The sequence below is a fragment of the Polyodon spathula genome, chromosome 8, assembly GCF_017654505.1.
Source record: "Polyodon spathula isolate WHYD16114869_AA chromosome 8, ASM1765450v1, whole genome shotgun sequence".
Taxonomy (NCBI): Eukaryota; Metazoa; Chordata; class Actinopteri; order Acipenseriformes; family Polyodontidae; genus Polyodon; species Polyodon spathula.
Genome location: NC_054541.1, coordinates 20,574,560 through 20,592,631, shown reverse-complemented (window position 1 = coordinate 20,592,631; position 18,072 = coordinate 20,574,560). Strand labels below are relative to the sequence as shown.

General features: G+C 38.7%; 1 protein-coding gene across 1 annotated transcript in view; it reads left to right on the top strand.

The window, feature by feature from the left end:
* The window catches only part of LOC121319577 (fibulin-1-like), a 48,335-nt gene extending 33,305 nt beyond the window's left edge, over positions 1-15,030 (top strand). The window contains exons 11-15 of the mRNA XM_041257155.1: positions 1,118-1,249; positions 2,412-2,535; positions 6,804-6,946; positions 7,821-7,952; positions 13,861-15,030. Of these exons, the coding sequence (XP_041113089.1) occupies positions 1,118-1,249; positions 2,412-2,535; positions 6,804-6,946; positions 7,821-7,952; positions 13,861-14,000 (671 nt within the window). The 3' untranslated portion in view covers positions 14,001-15,030. The remainder of the gene's footprint in view (positions 1-1,117; positions 1,250-2,411; positions 2,536-6,803; positions 6,947-7,820; positions 7,953-13,860) is intronic.
* Positions 15,031-18,072: the final 3,042 nt, after the last annotated feature.

Here is an 18,072-nt window from a genome sequence, read left to right as displayed (position 1 = left end):
GCCAGATCCATAGCTGCATCAGCTGAGAGAGGATATCTTCCCACAAGGGGATCTGTCTCAGCTGGCCGTGCAGACTTGCACCAGGGTCGAAAACCAGGTCCTTCGGGGCCACCTAGGAGTTACCAGAAGCATTGTAGCTTTCTCTACCCTGACCTTCTCTAGGAAGGCTGACATCAGAGCTACGGAGGCCTAAAGGCAGCTTTTATATTAAGCTCAGCATAATCCTATCACCTGACGGCGATACCCATTAGTTGTGGCTATTTTCGAATTGAAAGAGAACCCCACTGTTTACACATACAGGGCTTCTGCCCTGCCACGGTCTTATCGTTATTATTATTATTATTATTATTATTATTATTATTTTATTATCCCTATATTTTCTACCTTTTGAAAAACCCATCTTGAATGTCATCTCACCACTGCAACCCACTTACTGTTCAGGAGAACTGAAAATTAACATACAACATTTGTTCCGACTTTCAAGTCAATTGCCTCTGTTTTTCACCTGCCAAACCTTGGTGAACTAGCCCTGTTTGATTTTTCCACCCAAACCCTCTGAGAGCACAAAACCCAATGGCATGACTCCCCCTGCACTCTAAATAGCAATGCTTTTACAATGGGTGCCAATAGAGACCCTTCAACTTTACCTTTGTTAACAATAAAATGTCATAAAACTGTACATGTAATTAAAACAACAAAATATAGTAATTTGACACACACCTCATAGGGACAAAACAAAGTAAATGCCTCACACATCTTGGCTCCAAATATTAGACCTAAATATCTTCCCCAAACTTCAGTGGGTAGATATTCAGTAGGTCAAGGGTGTCCAAAGTCGGCCCTTCCACTCCTAGTCTTTGTTCCAACCCTTTTGTAAATTGTTTCATTGAACCAATTAAACCTCCAGCCAGACCTGTAGTAGTTAATTATATTATTTTACCTGTTAAACTGGGAGTGGACTGTCCCTCCAGGACCATGATTGGAGATCCCTGCATTAGGTCTTTGCAAGCTATTGTTATCACTAAGATATACCACTTAACTATTCAAAGTGTTTTTTTTTACTATGTGCTTTTTCATTTTTGTTCAGGACAAGCTTGTCTTATTTTTTTTAAACTAGATATTGACGAGTGTGCTGTACCTACTGGGGGACACATCTGCTCCTATCGCTGTCACAACGTCCCAGGCAGCTTCCACTGCACCTGCCCGGCCACAGGGTACACCCTGGCCCCCAACGGACGCAGCTGTCAAGGTAGGAAAAGGGAACAGAAGCTACTACTTTTTCTTAGGCTATTCAAGCTACATACTCCTTCCCTCTCCTGCCAGACTAGAACATTTCAATTCTTCGCTTTGTGTTTTGCCCAAACGTTCATCGGTATGCAAAAAAGATAAGTACGATGCAACTGCTGTGATTCATTAAGCACATTAAATGAGTAGCACTATTTTCAGTTTAGTTTCAATTCCAGTATGTCTTGAAGTCTGAAAGCAGGGACTGCTGTAAGGATTGGTGTCCAATATAGAAGCAATTGAGGAATGGCACCTGCTCTCTCGGTTCATAGACCCAGCTCTTAACACAACAGACAGCGTGCTGGTTTCTGAACCAGGAGACCAGAATTCAGTCCTCAGCCACTGCCTCTGTTACAGTATTTTAAGGACACTGGCATACCTTCTCTAAAATATGTATTTACGGAAGTTAAGTATAAAATAAAGGCTGTCAATCACAGTTAAATTCTGCGATTAACATGCTCATTTTTTGGGAGATTAACACATGTTAATCGCACTCCTCTGTCTTGACCTATTAGCATACCGTAATTAATTTCCTGCGGCACCATTTCTATTCAGTCTATTGTCAAAGTGTGTTCCAGTATCATTGAAGTGAATCTAGTCTGCTATACTACCTGTGTGCTAAACATGCTTTCACTTCTCAAAATACACTTTCTAGTAGTTATTCTGCTACAGATAAGAGCAATTCATCAACAAAAGAAATCTGTCCGTTTTGACAGAGTACTCTTTTAGAAATTCCATATCTCTGCACACCCATGAATCAAGCTATAACCAATGCTGTTGCAAAGTGGATAGCTACTGACTGCAAACCTCTTAACATTGTAGCTTTGCTTTATTTCAATAACTACATTTATTTGTAAACAGTATTATTTAACAGTACTATCTCCTCTAAAAAGTTATTGAAGACACTAGCCGTGTCACACTGTAAGAGAACAGTGTTCAGGGCTTTTGTAACATGTTATTTATACACTGAGTGGAGATGTGTATACTACTTATATGTACTTCCACATGGGATGGAGGTTTTGTGATGAGGGGACAGCTGGACATTGAACTGGGCTGAGACTTTCAGAACTAATTTGACATGACCTGTCCTGTATTCCTACCTGACAGGATTCATTGTTTTTTAACAGATATTGATGAATGTGTAACAGGAGCACACAATTGCACTGGCTCCGAGACCTGCTTCAACGTGCAGGGTGACTTCAAGTGCTTGTTATTTGAGTGCCCGGACAATTACCGCAAATATGGAGAAGCGTGAGTATTAAAACCTTCTTTTCATTCTTTGTCAAACTGCATTAATGTGTGTTTTTATTCATGAATCATAGGAATTACATGACAGTCAATGAAGAGCTTTAAAGAGTTTAAAGCTACAGGCAGTGCTCTAGATAAGCTCTGTGTTTTACGTATTGAAAAAATAACGTATGATATTTAAATTGAATGCGTAAAGAGTATGCATAGTAATTTTGCTGCACAGCTTGAGTTTGTATGCTATCAAGCTTAATGTACTTTGTTGGTTCCTGGTGTCTCAATGGTCAGTTGTGAATATATTGCATGCAGTAGCTTAAATAATGGATCACAGAAATGCTAGGACAGCTAACTGTCCAGCCAGTACTTTTAATTTGAAAACAGTCTGTGTTTATTTCCAAAATAATAACTAATAAAGCCTCTACCAACGATGGTATTGGGGGGTACACGGCGGGTTAAACACAAACACAAATATATTCAATACACCTTATTTATCCCAGTGCAAGAAACTGTGCTTTCCAAACCCGGGATGGTGGTGTATGTGTGTGTCTGTGCTGTGGTGTGAGGGTCGTGTTCAGGGGTGTGTGCTGGCTCTGTGGCTGTAGCTCCCTTTCGCTCTTCCGCTGCAGACACAAAAACGTCAAAACACATGCGTCAGTAACTCCGGTGTAAGGGGCCGTACTCGTGTAGCTGCATCTCCTTTGTACTGCCAAACTCTTCCCTGTCATCAGCCCGGCATTGCTGTCTATCCAGTCGCTGCCTGCCTGTGGGTGGCCATAATGGATTTGTTTAACAAACTCGTAGCTACGCGCTTCCTCCAAAATATCCGACGTCAGGTTGCCTCGTTTATGGGAAAGCATACCACCAACCTTACACGGGGAGATTTGCAGCTCAGATTCCTTCTCTCTCTGTGGCATACCTCCCTGGGAATTGCCAGACACACGTGACCAATTAGTCCTAGTTTTCAGTTAAAACAAAAATGGAACAAAATAAAAATTGGAATCCTCTCACTTGCAATACACGTTTGTGACTGGTGAATAAGCGACTAGATTCTTGATATTTAGGATTTCTCTCTGTCTTAGTCCCCCTCAACCTAATCTACCAGTTTACCTATCTGTCAGCCGAATTTTTGGGAGGCAGATCTACATAATAAATACAATATGTGTTTGGAGAGTTAGGATGCTTTTATATTGCTATAGCAAGTTGATCAAAAAACAATACAATATTATCGTTTCTATAGTTCCATTAGTGCAGTATCGATACAGTTTAAAGAAAATGTTTTTTTTTTTTTGGTTAAACATGTGTAGGGAGCGTCTCTGCCGACTAGGAAAAGGATAGCACAGGATAACTGTAACAGCCTAGTACTAGAAGGGTGAGACTCACTGAACAAAGTAGCTAACTGCATCCACCGGCCACCTTCATCGGTTGGGCCTGACGGTGAATCTTGCAATGAGGCAGCGCACACCTATGCAGATACCCTCCTATCTAGGAGTGCAATTGGACTCCAAGTCCATGCTGTCCACTCTATCAGACAACAGAATACAGACAATGCCTGTTTTGAAGCTTATTCAGCTCAGTACAGCACTTGCAGTTGTGACGTTCCAGTCTTCTGGGCTTGATGGAAGCAGCTTCCCAGACCCTTCCTTTGGGGCTCCTGCACATGCGCCCTCTCCAAACCTGGTTCAACAGCAGCATTTTTCAGCCTGTGTTGAACCTGGGACGCCTAGTGACAGTGTATCACAACTGTCTAAAGGCGCTCTCTTGGTGGACACAGCCTGCCCATCTACATCTAAACGTAACAATGGGCAGCATCACCAGAAGCGAGGTCATCGCCACGAATGTGTCCATCCGTGGCTTGCGTGATGGCCCCTGAATGGCTGAATTTAAGCCACCTGGGTCTGTCCAGTAGATCACTGACATCCTGCAAAATGCCAGAGCAGCATCCACACGACCCCAGTACAAGCGGGGCGTCTTTCAGACATAGTGTCTGCCTCATGGGTTTGACCCCACAATTTGGCTTATGGGACCTATTTGATGAGGGGAAGCCCGCATCCACATTAAAGGTCTATCTGGCAGCCATTTTAGCCTGCCGTGTCGAAATTGACTTTGTCTCCCCAGGAGCTCACTTCCTGGTGGGGCAATTTTTGAAAGGAGCTCGGCGGCTTCGGCCACCTTTTTGAAGGATATTGTTCCTCGCTGCAGGCTTTCCAATCAGACAGGGAGCGACAGCTCCATACGCTCTGCCCTGTGCGGGCACTAGGTTATTGTGTGGACAGGACACGAAGTTGGAGGCAGTCCAAGCTGTGTTTTGTCTGTTATGGGGCTAAGTCCCATGGACAAGCCATGTCTAAACAAAGGATATCAAAATGTTTCTCTTGTTTGTAAACTTTCTTATGTTCTTAATGCTGTGTCCTTCCTTAGGTAATACTACTACTATTAGTTGGTCAGTTGTGAGTTTGTCTTGTGAATGTCAGTCATTGTACACAACCTGATAGTCATTGCAATCTGAGTGAATGCCCATTACGAAAGCCCATTACGAAAATAAATATGTATACTGTCAACACTAGCAAGTTGCTGTTTCCCGCGCTCTAAATACCTCTGTGTTCTTAAGAGAATAATGTGATTGTGGGTGGTGGTAAGCTTGGACCGTTACACATCATAACAGTAAATCAAAATAGTCAATATGTTTTTATAATATGTACCATATAATTGCTATTGTGCTGCATTGAAAAAAAATATTAATAAGAAACATCTGCTACAAAAGGATTACTGTATATCCCGGTAGCTCTTCCATTCTGAGTGAACAGCACAAACCAGCACAAACGAATGGGACAAGTTTGCTTCAATTCTGTTATTTGTAGGGGGACTGAGTGATGTCACTCCCCCCAAAAAAATAATAGCTGCACAAACATTTCTTTCAACGGCACAAACTAATGATATATGACTCAGTGCCTTGGTGTACTTTGTGGTCTCAACAATTTGTGGTCCGGCAACAGAAGTCCTCACGAAAATGAATAGCGTCTTGCAAAGTTTGTTTTGGTACATTAACAAAATATGGACTGTAAGTAAAGTATCTACATGTATTTATGATTAGGATTCTGCTGTTTTCTATTGTTTTCAAGTAAAAAAAAAAAAAAATCATGTTCAATGTTATCATACTCATAACAAAATAAAAACATAGTAAGTGAAAGATTTACATTACAATATTCTTCTATTTAATATCCTGATTATTGGTTATAAAGTATCCGTGATTTATAATTGTTTCGCAACGACAATGAAGGGAGCTGTCAGGTTATTTACAGGTCAGCTTTATCAGGTTTAAGTTCAATGAAACAAAAGAAGTAATAAAAAAAAAGCTATTCATAATCTTAATTTAATTTTAAAAATGATCTTATTTTTATGTTAGCAGTGGCATACAGATGTTTTTCTTTACCTCCAAAAGGGATGCAAATTTAATTTTGGTATAAATTATTAGACATATCTAGCCATTTGTTAAGATGAAATTGAGTTTAAAAAATTCAGTTTGTTGGTTAGAAATTCAGGTTTATCAGGTAAAAACCGAAATCTTCTTATACAGTACCAGAGAATTACCAAACAAAGTGAATCCCTTATACGCTCTAAACTGTTTTTTGGGACATCAAAAATGAATCACTATATTTAAATTCTTGATAATATTCCATGGCACAAGCCACAATAACTATTGAGTGCTGTTGTGTGTGAGCTGTTAACATGAACCTCCTGAAGTACAGAGTTGTGTTTGCCCACCACAGATGGAGGGCCTCTCTTTGGTCTCTTAATCTTGAGCCTGGGGTGTGATCCTCAGTCACTGCCTCTCATTCTGTTGACCCCGACCTTACAAACAAACAGAATTACCAAGGCAGCTTTTTTTCTGTTTACTGAAATGAGAAAAAAAAAAAATTACATAAAGATAAGAGCTGCATTGAATTAAAATAAAATAATATTTGTCATTTTGCAGTCCATTTATCTTTTGTTGTTTTCGTATTGCATGATTTTAAACTACATAAGGAAAATTGTTGCATTGAGTTTTTTTTTGTTTGTTTTTTTGACTGATATATAGAAGACCTTTTTATTTTGGTGCATTTTGTGCTGCGTCTGTTTTCCTTATTTTTCGGTTTCTGTGTTTTAAATCCATAACCACAATTTCATTTTTCAGTATTCTGTGGACTATTTTCCAGTGGTGTGTGATATTCCCATTACCAATAATGTGTCTGAAATGTAAGTTACATTGTTTTTATATATTTTTTTGTAATGTACAGGGTTCAAGTAGACAGAACAGAAACCATTCGCTGCATCAAGTCCTGTGGTCTAAATGATGTGAACTGTGTGCTGGACCCGATCCATACAGTGTCCTACACAGTCATCTCTCTGCACACATTCAGAGAGTTCAACACACCCGAAGGTAAGATTAACTTGTATTTTGTTGTTTATCAAACTAAATTACAGTAAAACTTTGCTTTACAGCCGCCTTAAAATTAATGACACAGTTTTACTGTTGTGATTTGCTGAAGTCAATATTAAGACCAAACTTGTATTCGAATTCAGGCTACCATGCAGTCTCAAGTCTATCAAACTTTTCTTAAATGAACTCTAATAATACCAACGCTGTGTGAACTAAAACCTAATTTGCACATTTTACTTCATGAAAAAAAGAAGGAATTAGGCATTCCATTTGTTGGTGGAGAAAAAAAGAAATCAAACGACACTCAATTTGAACTTCCAGAACAAACCGAAAAGGTCCTAAGAAAGACCTAATATTTGCTAACTCCTTCTACTTGATCCAACTTCTAGTTATTGGTGAAGTAAACCAAGGAAGATTCCAAAAAAGCACAACTGTTCAGGATCTGTTGCATTTTTTGCATATTAGTAGGCTCTTTATTATAGAATACACTACCCTCAGAAAGCATTGAGACAGATGAACCACTGCAGAATGACTGGTGGTGGGGCATTTATTGCCTATTTTAACTTATTCAGATCTATTGCACACTAAATATTCTAGTTTCCCTGACTAGATTTTAAAGTGTAATTGTCCTCAAGTGGAAATATGATCAAACCTCTACCAATGCAGAAATACTGGATGGGCCAATGTTCTCTCCATTGGACCTGCAACACTTACTACCAATGTCTGTACATTCAATGGCATTTTTCAGTTATTCGTGTGTACCTTTATTTGTTGAAGATTAGTGTAAACAGTAATTTGTGGAATTACAATGTGATAATGAAATGCTAAAAAAGGTGAAGAAAATGAGACTAGTATTGTTTTTGCATTCCTACAGAAATCATTTTCCTGAAAGCAATGTCCCCAGCCCACGCTACGATCCAGTCAGATATCGTGTTTGATATCACTGAAGGCAATGTGAGAAACTCCTTCGACATCATCAAGCGGTTCGAAAGCGGCATGACAGTCGGTAAGTTGAGGATGGTCAGAGTGTCACGAAAACTGGAGGGTACGTGGAGGATGAAATGAGAAAAGTATTGAAACAAGAAAAGTCTATGGCGGAGACACTGTGATACACCATCTGGCCACCAGAGGGCTGTTCAATAATGTCAACGTTTAAGTAGCATTGAAAACACCAAAGCAACTATGTGAAATTATGAATCACACTGTACATTATTGTTAACTGGGAACCTGAGCTCAAATAGTGTACATTGGCAGTGTAAAGTGTACAGAAGGCTGAAGTATGGAAAAATGCAAAAAACAGGGAAACACTTGACTAGGTATAGTCATTGTGTAATGCACAATGTCACCTTAAGCCAAGTGCCTTTGACACACCTGAGGAGAGTGTATTTTATGAGATGACAAATAATTAGAATTGCTCCTTTTTTTAATGTTTATCTTTCAGGGGCTCACAAAATACCATAAAAAAATCACTCACCCTTTAGAGCATGGGTGCACCTGATTTTTGTTCCAACTGTACATTAAATTGCTTAATTGGACCAATTAAGCTTCTAATAAGTGCTTGATTGGTCCAATTAACTAATTTAGGGGACAGTTGGAACAAAAGCCAAGAGAGACACCAGCCCTCCAGGACCAGGATTGGGCACCCCTGCTTTTGACTAATGTATTTATTTTTGAGCCAACTCACGTTCTTTATTGAAACATTATGAGCCTGTTAATTATGTAATGGTCTGCAGGGGTTTTGCTACACATGCAAAAATTGTGCATTTATTCTTTGCGTCTGACCAGCAGCTTGGATACTTATATCTTCGGCCCACTCAATTACAGCTGAGCTAAAAGTAAAAGTGGAAAAACGTCTTTAATTAACACCTTTCATGGTGTTCCAATGAAGAACATAGTCAAATCCACACTGTAAACCAAAGGGTCAGCAATATATTATTGGATTTTGGGAACCACTGAAAAATAAACGTTGAAGGAGCAAGCCTATCAATATTGTGGATGATGTCCAAGCAGTCTGGCTATGGTGGGATTTTAAATGGGCCATGCCTTTTTATAAGGTACTTTTATGAACTATATATCCAGTATATAAACTGCACTAAATCTTCATAAACCTGGCATAACACGTGTATACTTTATTTTTCTATATATTTTCTTATTAAAAACTAAAAAACAAAAGTTATCTAAGAGATTGAATTGGTACAGACAGACAATCGGACAGTATTTTTTGTCTTGATAAACGGATACCACTACAGTGCATTCCAATTGGTATCTCCCAAAGTATTCGGCATAACCTCTTAATTTATTACCTCATTAGCAGTGTTTTTTTTACAATTAAAAGGATCTGACAAGCAACAAGAGAATTTCAGCTCATCTGACTGTGTAGATCTGCAATAGCTAAGCTGTAGCATGGGAGGGGGTGCTTTCTGTTATTATACTTTATCTCGGCTTTATTAAATAAAATGTTTAATTTTCACGCTCCCAGTTACAGTATAGCAGTCTTTACCTTGGGGCATCTGTAATAGTTATCATAATAATTGGTGCTGGTAATTCAATACCCTTGATTTGGCCTGGGTTTGTCAGTCATACCTGACACTTTCTTAATGTTGACTTTGGATACTGGTATCCCCCCTCAACCAATGTATTCAATGTTAGGGAATTTATTTTGAACAAAATGTAACTACTGTTGTTACAGTTACAAATAGTTACTTCTCAGGCACACATGACATTTTACAGAGATCTTTTTTTTCAGTTTGGTCAGGCTGCAGCTCGAAATATTCTTTGAAGATCCAGCTATGAAACCCACTCGTTCCCTCCTCAAATGCCATTTTCTAGCATGATGATCTAAAAACTGTGTTATTGTGACATATAAGGATTGGCCTGCACTTATTGACCTTTAGTTATTGTTCGGGAACAAGTTCATTAAAAAGCCACAAGCATGTATGCAAACTCCATTTTGTTGTACTGAGTTCACATTAATCAATTACAGTTACACGTTACTAAACAGACTGCAGTAATATGTTACTCCCCCACACTGGTGCTATTCTATATTACACTCTGTTACACAGTACATGTATGTATATTTAAAAGAGTGTGTAAGTTAATATAATGTATTGAAACCCTGAAATGTAAAAATGTAGTTACTTGCATCAGGGGTTCTCAATCTTTTTGCTTTTGAGCCCTCCGCTTCGGCATAAAAATTTCACAGCCCACCATATATAATTTATTTACACTGCTGTTATACCTCCTCTCAAACATTCAACGATTCACACTAAATAAATCACTGTGGACCACTACATTCAAAATTCCATGACAAACTGACATTTTATTTGTTATTAGTTACAAAACCACTGCAAAAATGAGTGACATTCCACCTATTTCCTTTAATATATTTGGGGATGAAATTCCAAATAACTAGTACAACACCAACTTTGAGTGAAGGCAGCAGAACACCTGAAAGAAAAAAAAAATAAGGGCACCAGAGTAGACACATAAACAAAGATTTAAAAAAAAGTAAATAAAAACTACAGCATGGGCTGGTTAATGTACTTAAAGAAAAAAATATGAACATTAATGTTATGGAAATAAGTCCAAAAAATCTCAACAACATTAAGGAAATTTTACGCCAGTATTCAGGCTCCAGTTTTATAACACTGAGCTGGACTAAATACATATTTTAACAGTAGAAGTTTTCATTTTTATTTATTTCTTTTTTTAGGAGGAAACCTTTGGTGGCCCAGGCAGATAGGTTGTCCCCACTTTTGACATAGTAGCAATAGACTGATAGGCAGATGCTATTTTGGCTGGTGAAAAACTAATGTAAGCTTCGCCTGCTGATGAGGTCCAGCGTCCCATACTTTTTATTAGATTCTGGTTAATCTTTGCTCTTGCTGCTGAAGTGGCTGCCCCGATTCTGAATGAATACGGAGTGTAGAATTGCAGGGGAAGACCTGCTCTGGAAACCAAAGTGGAGAGCCAAGAACAAACCAATGTCTTGAGACAACAGACCCACTTTCATTGATGAACAGGGGGTTGGAAGGAGATTTGGGTTTATATTCTGTAATGTATTTCAGCATGGAAGCATATGGACTGGCTTGAATTGAAGAACAAAAGGTCAGAGGATGAAATGGTCTTGCGTTCTGCGACGTGCTTCAGTATGGAAGTGTAGGGGCACAGAGGAGAATTAATTTTTGAAAGCTGAATACATTGTCCTTGCCGCAGCTGATCAGTTTTTGAAATCCAAAGGAATACAATGAAATAGGAATCTTGAATGAGGTTCAGGTCACTGCAGGAGATACCTAGAGTAGGAAAGCTGGAAATAGGAGGAACTGTATATTCGGAGCATCTCAAAAGCCCGAAAATACTGTTAAGCATATGATTTCCATAGTCAAATCATCAAATAGAGAAAAGCAGCCTTGGCGGAGAAAGCAATCAAGTTGCCTAGAATAACTATAGAGATAGCCAGACGAGCATATGGAGCCACTTGGAAATTCCTCGCAAGAGAAGACAAACTACTGGGATTGATAGTACAGCTGGAGAAGTGATAGACATCAAGTGAAATTGGTGTTGAATTCCTGGCAAATAGGATTTGATAGTAGCTGGTGCCAGATGTAAATATTATTTAGCATGAACTGTGAAAGCCATGATCCAAGTCTGGTTAAATGCAGTAGGATTAATCCTGCTTTGGTAACAGAAAGTCAGTAGGTGGTCCAGCCTGTGAAATAAGAGGGGTGGTGGAAGTAACAGGTGTTGCAGCCATGTGTGCTTGCGCTGTATTTAACAGTCCGCTGATAGTTAGGTTCAGTTGAAAATTAACTGGTTGAACTGGGGTGTCACTTCTGGATTTGGCAGAGCTGTAGGGACCAGACTAAAATCTGGAAATCATTGTAGTAATTGCATAATTCCAGGTGAATTGGCATGATATGAACTGTAGATTTGTTTTCGCACATGAAAAGTATTTGCTGCTACGACTGTTGGGTATATTTGAAGAACTGTGGATTTTAGATGCAGTAATAGGTTTTCAATATCTAGTGACAAAAAAAAAAAAAAATCCCAACTAAAAAACAGAAAATTGTTAATTGTTAAATCTCAAATTTTCTTAAATGAAGCATTTGTAAATAAGGCCAGGTTGAGAGGTGCTGGAATGAAATCATTATAGAGTATAGACAGGCCATTTCAATGTTGAATTTTGAATGCTTGAATCAGGTCACCGCGTAGTCTTCTTTGTCAAGACTGAATAGATTAAATTATTTTATCCTGTCTGCATATGACATGCCTTTTAAATGCATTTAAAAAGACAATGCATTTTTCTCAGTAACATTTTGGTTTTTATTACATGACAGCATTTTAACCCTTTGCGGTCCATTTATTCAGCTCCTGTCAGGCGCGTCAGGTCCAGTTTATTTTCACACGCGCTGTTTATTTTACACACGCCGTTTAATTTTTTTTTTCAGAGTAAAAAAGGTTTAAAAGGCCCTGCATGGCAAAAGGACATCAGTAAGGCATCTCCAGCCAAGCCCCACCCCTTACTCGCTGTATTTTTCACATACCTCTTTATAAACGTGCATGCTGATAAATCCTCTCCTGATCACTCGTTTTATCACCAAACTCCTCAATAATGCGATCCAAGTCATTATTTTATTATTATAGCATCTCAAAAAGCTCTGCAACTGTCTGTGATATTCTTTGAGCGCTGGATGCTGAAGCAGCTATCTTCTTTGTTTGTGTCTGTGTTATCTCTGTGGTGCAGGGGCTGTCTGTATTACTCAGATACACCCTTTTTTGTTTTTGTTTTTGTTTTTTGGCTTCATTTGGCTCCTATCAGTCTCACGTGGCCATTGAAAGGTTGTCTTGGTTTTTTCCGGAGAAAAAATGACTAGAGGCCTGTGCTTTACGTCTTTTTGATAATGTCGGTCAGGGTCCGACATCGGACTGGAATAGGAAAATTGTAATGTTGGACCTGGTCCAACATAGGACCACAAAGGGTTAATGCAAACATGCATTCCATGAAGAGAGCCATAAACAGCGCACAACCCCTTTGGGGGGCCTGAGGTTATTTAGCAGTATTCTATGAGCGGAACTTATAAGATATGGAATTAATCAGTTCACTGGTTTTGGCATTTAACTGCACGACAGGCCTCTTCATCAGGTCCATGCCAAGATTACAACCTCTGCTTATAAGTGAAGCCATGGGGGGAGATACAAGTCATTGTAAGCAAAAAGACTTGCAAGTGAAGTGGCTTAAATGGTAGGCATAGATAAAAAGTTTCATGTGTCAAATAATCAAATCCTTCCAGGCAATGTCTATATAGCTCATTAAGAGCAAGAATCAATCCAATCACAGTAAACCAGACTTGCTGCAAATTTCCACTCTAACTTCCCTGAAACAATTAGAGGCAGTACTCCTTGAGGAATGGTCATGTACAGGATCCCTCCTGAACAACTGAACCGCCTTGCAGTCCCTCACATCAATCTTGGCTGCACATGCTCATTGCGAGTTTTATGTTCATTGTACAGCCTCTGTAATGCACACTCATGTTGTTTATTCTAACAGATATTTTTTATTACGTTTCGAAAGTTAGCTCTGTTGAACAAAATCCTTTACAAAATCTCTCCTCTCTCTCTCTCTCTCTCTCTCTCTCTCTCTCTCTCTCTCTCTCTCTCTCTCTCTATATATATATATATATATATATATATATATATATATATATATATATATATATATATATATATATATATATAATATATTATATATACAGCAGTGTACATAAATTAACACATTTTTGGTAAAAACCCTTCATGGGTTTTCCAAGTCGGCACATCTATCTTTTATAATTTGTGCACGTTGTTGTTTGTTATATATATATATATATATATAGCTGTATGCATATGTAACCACTGTAAACTGTGTTCTCAAACAGGTGTTGTGCGGCAGGTGAGGCCCCTTGTCGGGCCCTTGCACGTCGTGCTGAAACTGGCAATGAACTACGTCATCAGAGGGGTCGTTTCTCATCGCAACCTTGTCAACATCCACATTTATATCTCTGAGTACTGGTTTTAAAAAGATGAAACAGTTTGAAATCTGGCCTGAATATTTCTAAAAGAAGGAATTTATGTCTCAACAAATTCACACAAAAATATTATTGGTGTACTGAGAAAGAGAAGTAAAAGATATTTCACAGTCTTATGTGCTGTTATGTTGGGGATGCTATATGTTGAGCCAGTAACATTTCAGTTATACACCCTGTGATCAACATTCAACTGCGCCAGTGTTCCCATGACCCTCCCACAGGTGAGGCAGGAGTCCATATTCTATGGGACAGGTTGAGACAGTTGTTTTAACCAAATTATGATGCATTACAGTACTTACAGTCCTTCATCCCTTAAAGAAAAGAAAGAAAAAGAGAGTAAAAATGCATTAGATTTGTGTTAAAAAAAAAAAAACCTGACTTGCCTCAATGTAACAGTTAACCTAAAGTCACCCTTCAAAAGCATCAAACTGTATAAACAGAATGTACCTAAGCAGTGTAGTCAGAGTATCAGCCTGATAATTACTATTACTTGCAACTACTGTCTTAAAATGTGATCTATATGAATTACAATGTTACTAAGTAGTTATTATGTGATTACATTGCTATTTATACTGGAGCTTAAAAAAAAAAAAGACATTTAAATTTAGCAGTACCATACTGGTTTAATAATATTCATAACAACAGGTTAAAAGGAGATACCATTGCAGTCTTCAGTATAGAACTGTTGCTTTATGTTAAAACAGTAGGATACAGATATATAAAATCCTATGCTTTGCAATAGATGCATATTTCAACAATGTAATGACACTCTTTCAAAATCTCTTGTATCAAACCGGATATATGGCATTATAAAAGTTTCTTTGTCAGTAAACTGTTTCACAGCTCAAATATAATGTGAATATATATATATATATATATATATATATATATATATATATATATATATGAATGTGCAACAGTTGACATTGTCAACCGTTCACCCTTTTGTTGTCTAAAATTTAAAACATGTGACAGCAAACATAATGATGTTATTATTTAAATAAATGAATTCAAGTTTTACTTTTTGAATCTGGTATTTTACAGGTGGTGGTGTGGTGTCAACTATGGGAAATCCTGTTTCTCACTTTAATTCAGGTCTACTATACACAAAGGGTAAGGGGTATCTAATAAGTAAGTTTTCTGAGTTTGGGGGTAATGATAACTACCTTAATTCTGTGTGTAATTCTTAAAAATGTAATGCTAATAAATATTAAGCTAATGAAGGATTCGAATACCATATGTTGGAACAAGCCTGCTGCAAGAATGACCAGGCAATGTGGGGAGGCAATACAAAAAAAACCAACAAAATGCTTGGCTGTATGGTAGTCCAAAAGTGTAGCGTGCAATGAAGGGAGGATCAAGCAAGACCAGCAAAGATTACCGGTACTAATTCCAGGTATGAAAGATATAGTTATGAAGACATGCTGAGGGCACTGTTTAACCCAGAACAAAAAAGGATGGGGGGATTGAAGTGAAATCCTAAAAGGATTCGACACTCGTTCAGCACAGCACAGAGTCCTGGATTACAGGGCACAGCTAGACAGTGGAGACAGACCAGACTTAGCACAAAGAGCAGGAGACACGTCTACACGGTGGTGAATGTATGGAATAGGTTACCAAGCTGCGTTGTTGCTGCTGAATCATTGGGATACTTTAAGAAGCAACTAAGTGAAGTTTTTGGGATCAATCAACTACTAGAAACCAGGAAACATGAAATGTGACAGTACAGTATACACACAAATTATAGCCCATAGGAAATCGTTCAGTCACTGGTATATACAGGTAGAGAATATCCACAATAATTACTATGTTCTGCTAATTGTATTGGAAAGGCTTGAAGTATTGAATTTACTTTTTTTCAAACTGTTTGATAACATAGTTAAAGTGGTTGTAGCGAACAAAATAATTTAATAAATCTGCCCTGTCATGCACTTGTATGCACTATACAAGTTTCAAATCTGTAGTTTTGAAAGAAACACATGTTATACCACACATATTTCTATTTTAAAACAACACATCTGATACTACACTAGGTTAAAACAAGTTGTCACTTAATTGTCTGTTACTGCTATACTACTTAGGTCTTTTAAGCAGCAGGGTCTTCGGGTTCAAAGCACAGGGTAGGGGGAGGGGGGGTGCCTGGGTGGACTGAAGACACTCCAAAGTTTACCTTAACCCCCCTGTAGCCCCACCACCAAAAAATTATAAAGGGATATCACACATTTCTGAAATAACAACGTAACAAAGTTGTGTAAGATTTTTTGGAGACTTCATGTGGATTTCAACAATCGAAAACCATTTCAGGTATCAACAAGGCGATTTTAACCCTTTGCGGTCCTATGTCGGACCAGGTCTGACATTACAATTTTACCTTTCTAGTCCGATGTCGGACCCTGTCCGACAAAAAAATACATCAAGCACAGGTCTCTAGTCGTTTTTTTCTCCGGAAAAAAACAGAGAAAAGCTTTCAATGGCCAAATGAGACCGATAGGAGCCGAATGAAGCCGAGTGAACAGGAGAGGATTTATCAGTCTGCACGACTATGAAGAGGTATGTGAAAAATACAGCGAACAAAAGGTGGGTCTTGGCTGGAGATGCAGTACTGAGTGGCCTTTTAAACCTGTTTTATATATAAAAAAATATAAAAAAAATATTTTAAACAGCGCGTGTAAAATAAACAGCGTGTGTGAAAATAAATTGGACCCGACGCGCCTGACAGATGCTGAATAAATGGACTGCAAAGGGTTAATCAGGGACAGACATTGAACATAAATTCACAGACTGGAAGTGAAGGAGGAGAGGAGCAGAAGGTGGTGAGGCGTTGGGGAGTGTGCTATTTATTGTTTGTTGATTCTGAATTGATTTACTGTGTATGACCTGGATCGACTGAGAACCCTACTGGCTGTGACCCTACTTTGTACTGAGAACCAGACTTGTGATCTAACCCTTGATCTTCTTGGACCCTGACAGTTGTTTTAATTTTATTTTTAAACACTGAAACTCAGAATCAATTATTGTAAGGTGACATTGGTTTTATGTTGGGAAATATATTTAAAGAAAAATAAAAAACTGAAATATCTTGCTTGCATAAGTATTCAACCCCTGTGCTGTGGAAGCTCCCCATTTGCACTGATGAAAGAAATTGCCCTAACGAGGACACAATTACCTTACCATTGGCCTCCACCTGAGAACGATTAAAGTTGCTGTCACATTTTCTGGATAAATACCTCACTGTTGAAGGATCATTGGTAAGGCTGTGAATCTGAAGGAAAATGAAGACCAAAGAGCATTCTACAGAAGTTAGAGATAAAGTAATACAAATGCATAGATTTGGGAAAGGGTACAAAATAATATCCAAGTGTTTGGATATCCCAGTGAGCACAGTTGGATCAATAATCAGGAAGTGGAAGCTGCATCACACCACCCAGGCACTGCCAAGAAAAGGCCATCCCTCAAAACTCAACACTCAAACAAGAAGGAGACTTGTGAGAGAAACCACAGAGAGGCCAACAATCACTTTGAAGGAGCTACAGAGTTCAGTGGCTGGGAGTAGAGTAATGGTGCACCAGTCAACCATATCAAGAGCTCTGCATAACACTGGCCTGTATGTGAGGGTGGCAAGAAAGAAGCCGTTACTCAAAAAGTACCATCTGAAAGCACGTCTGGAGTTTGCCAGAAAGCATGAGAGTGACCCAGCTGCGATGTGGGAAAAGGTTTTGTGGTCAGATGAGACCAAGATAGAGCTTTTTGGCCAAAACTCATAGCGCTATGTGTGGCGCAAACCTAACACTGCCCATGCCTCAAGATACACCATCTCTACAGTGAAGTATGGTGGTGGCAGCATCATGCTGTAGGGATGCTTCTCATCAGCAGGTACTGGGCATCTTGTTACAATTGAAGGAAGAATGGATGGAGCAAAATACAGGAAAATACTGCAAGAGAATCTGCTTCAGTCCACTAAAAAACTGAAGCTTGGGAGGAAATTCACCTTTCAGCAGGACAATGATCCCAAGCACAAGGCCAAAGCAACATTGGAGTGGCTCAAGAACAAAAAGGTGAATG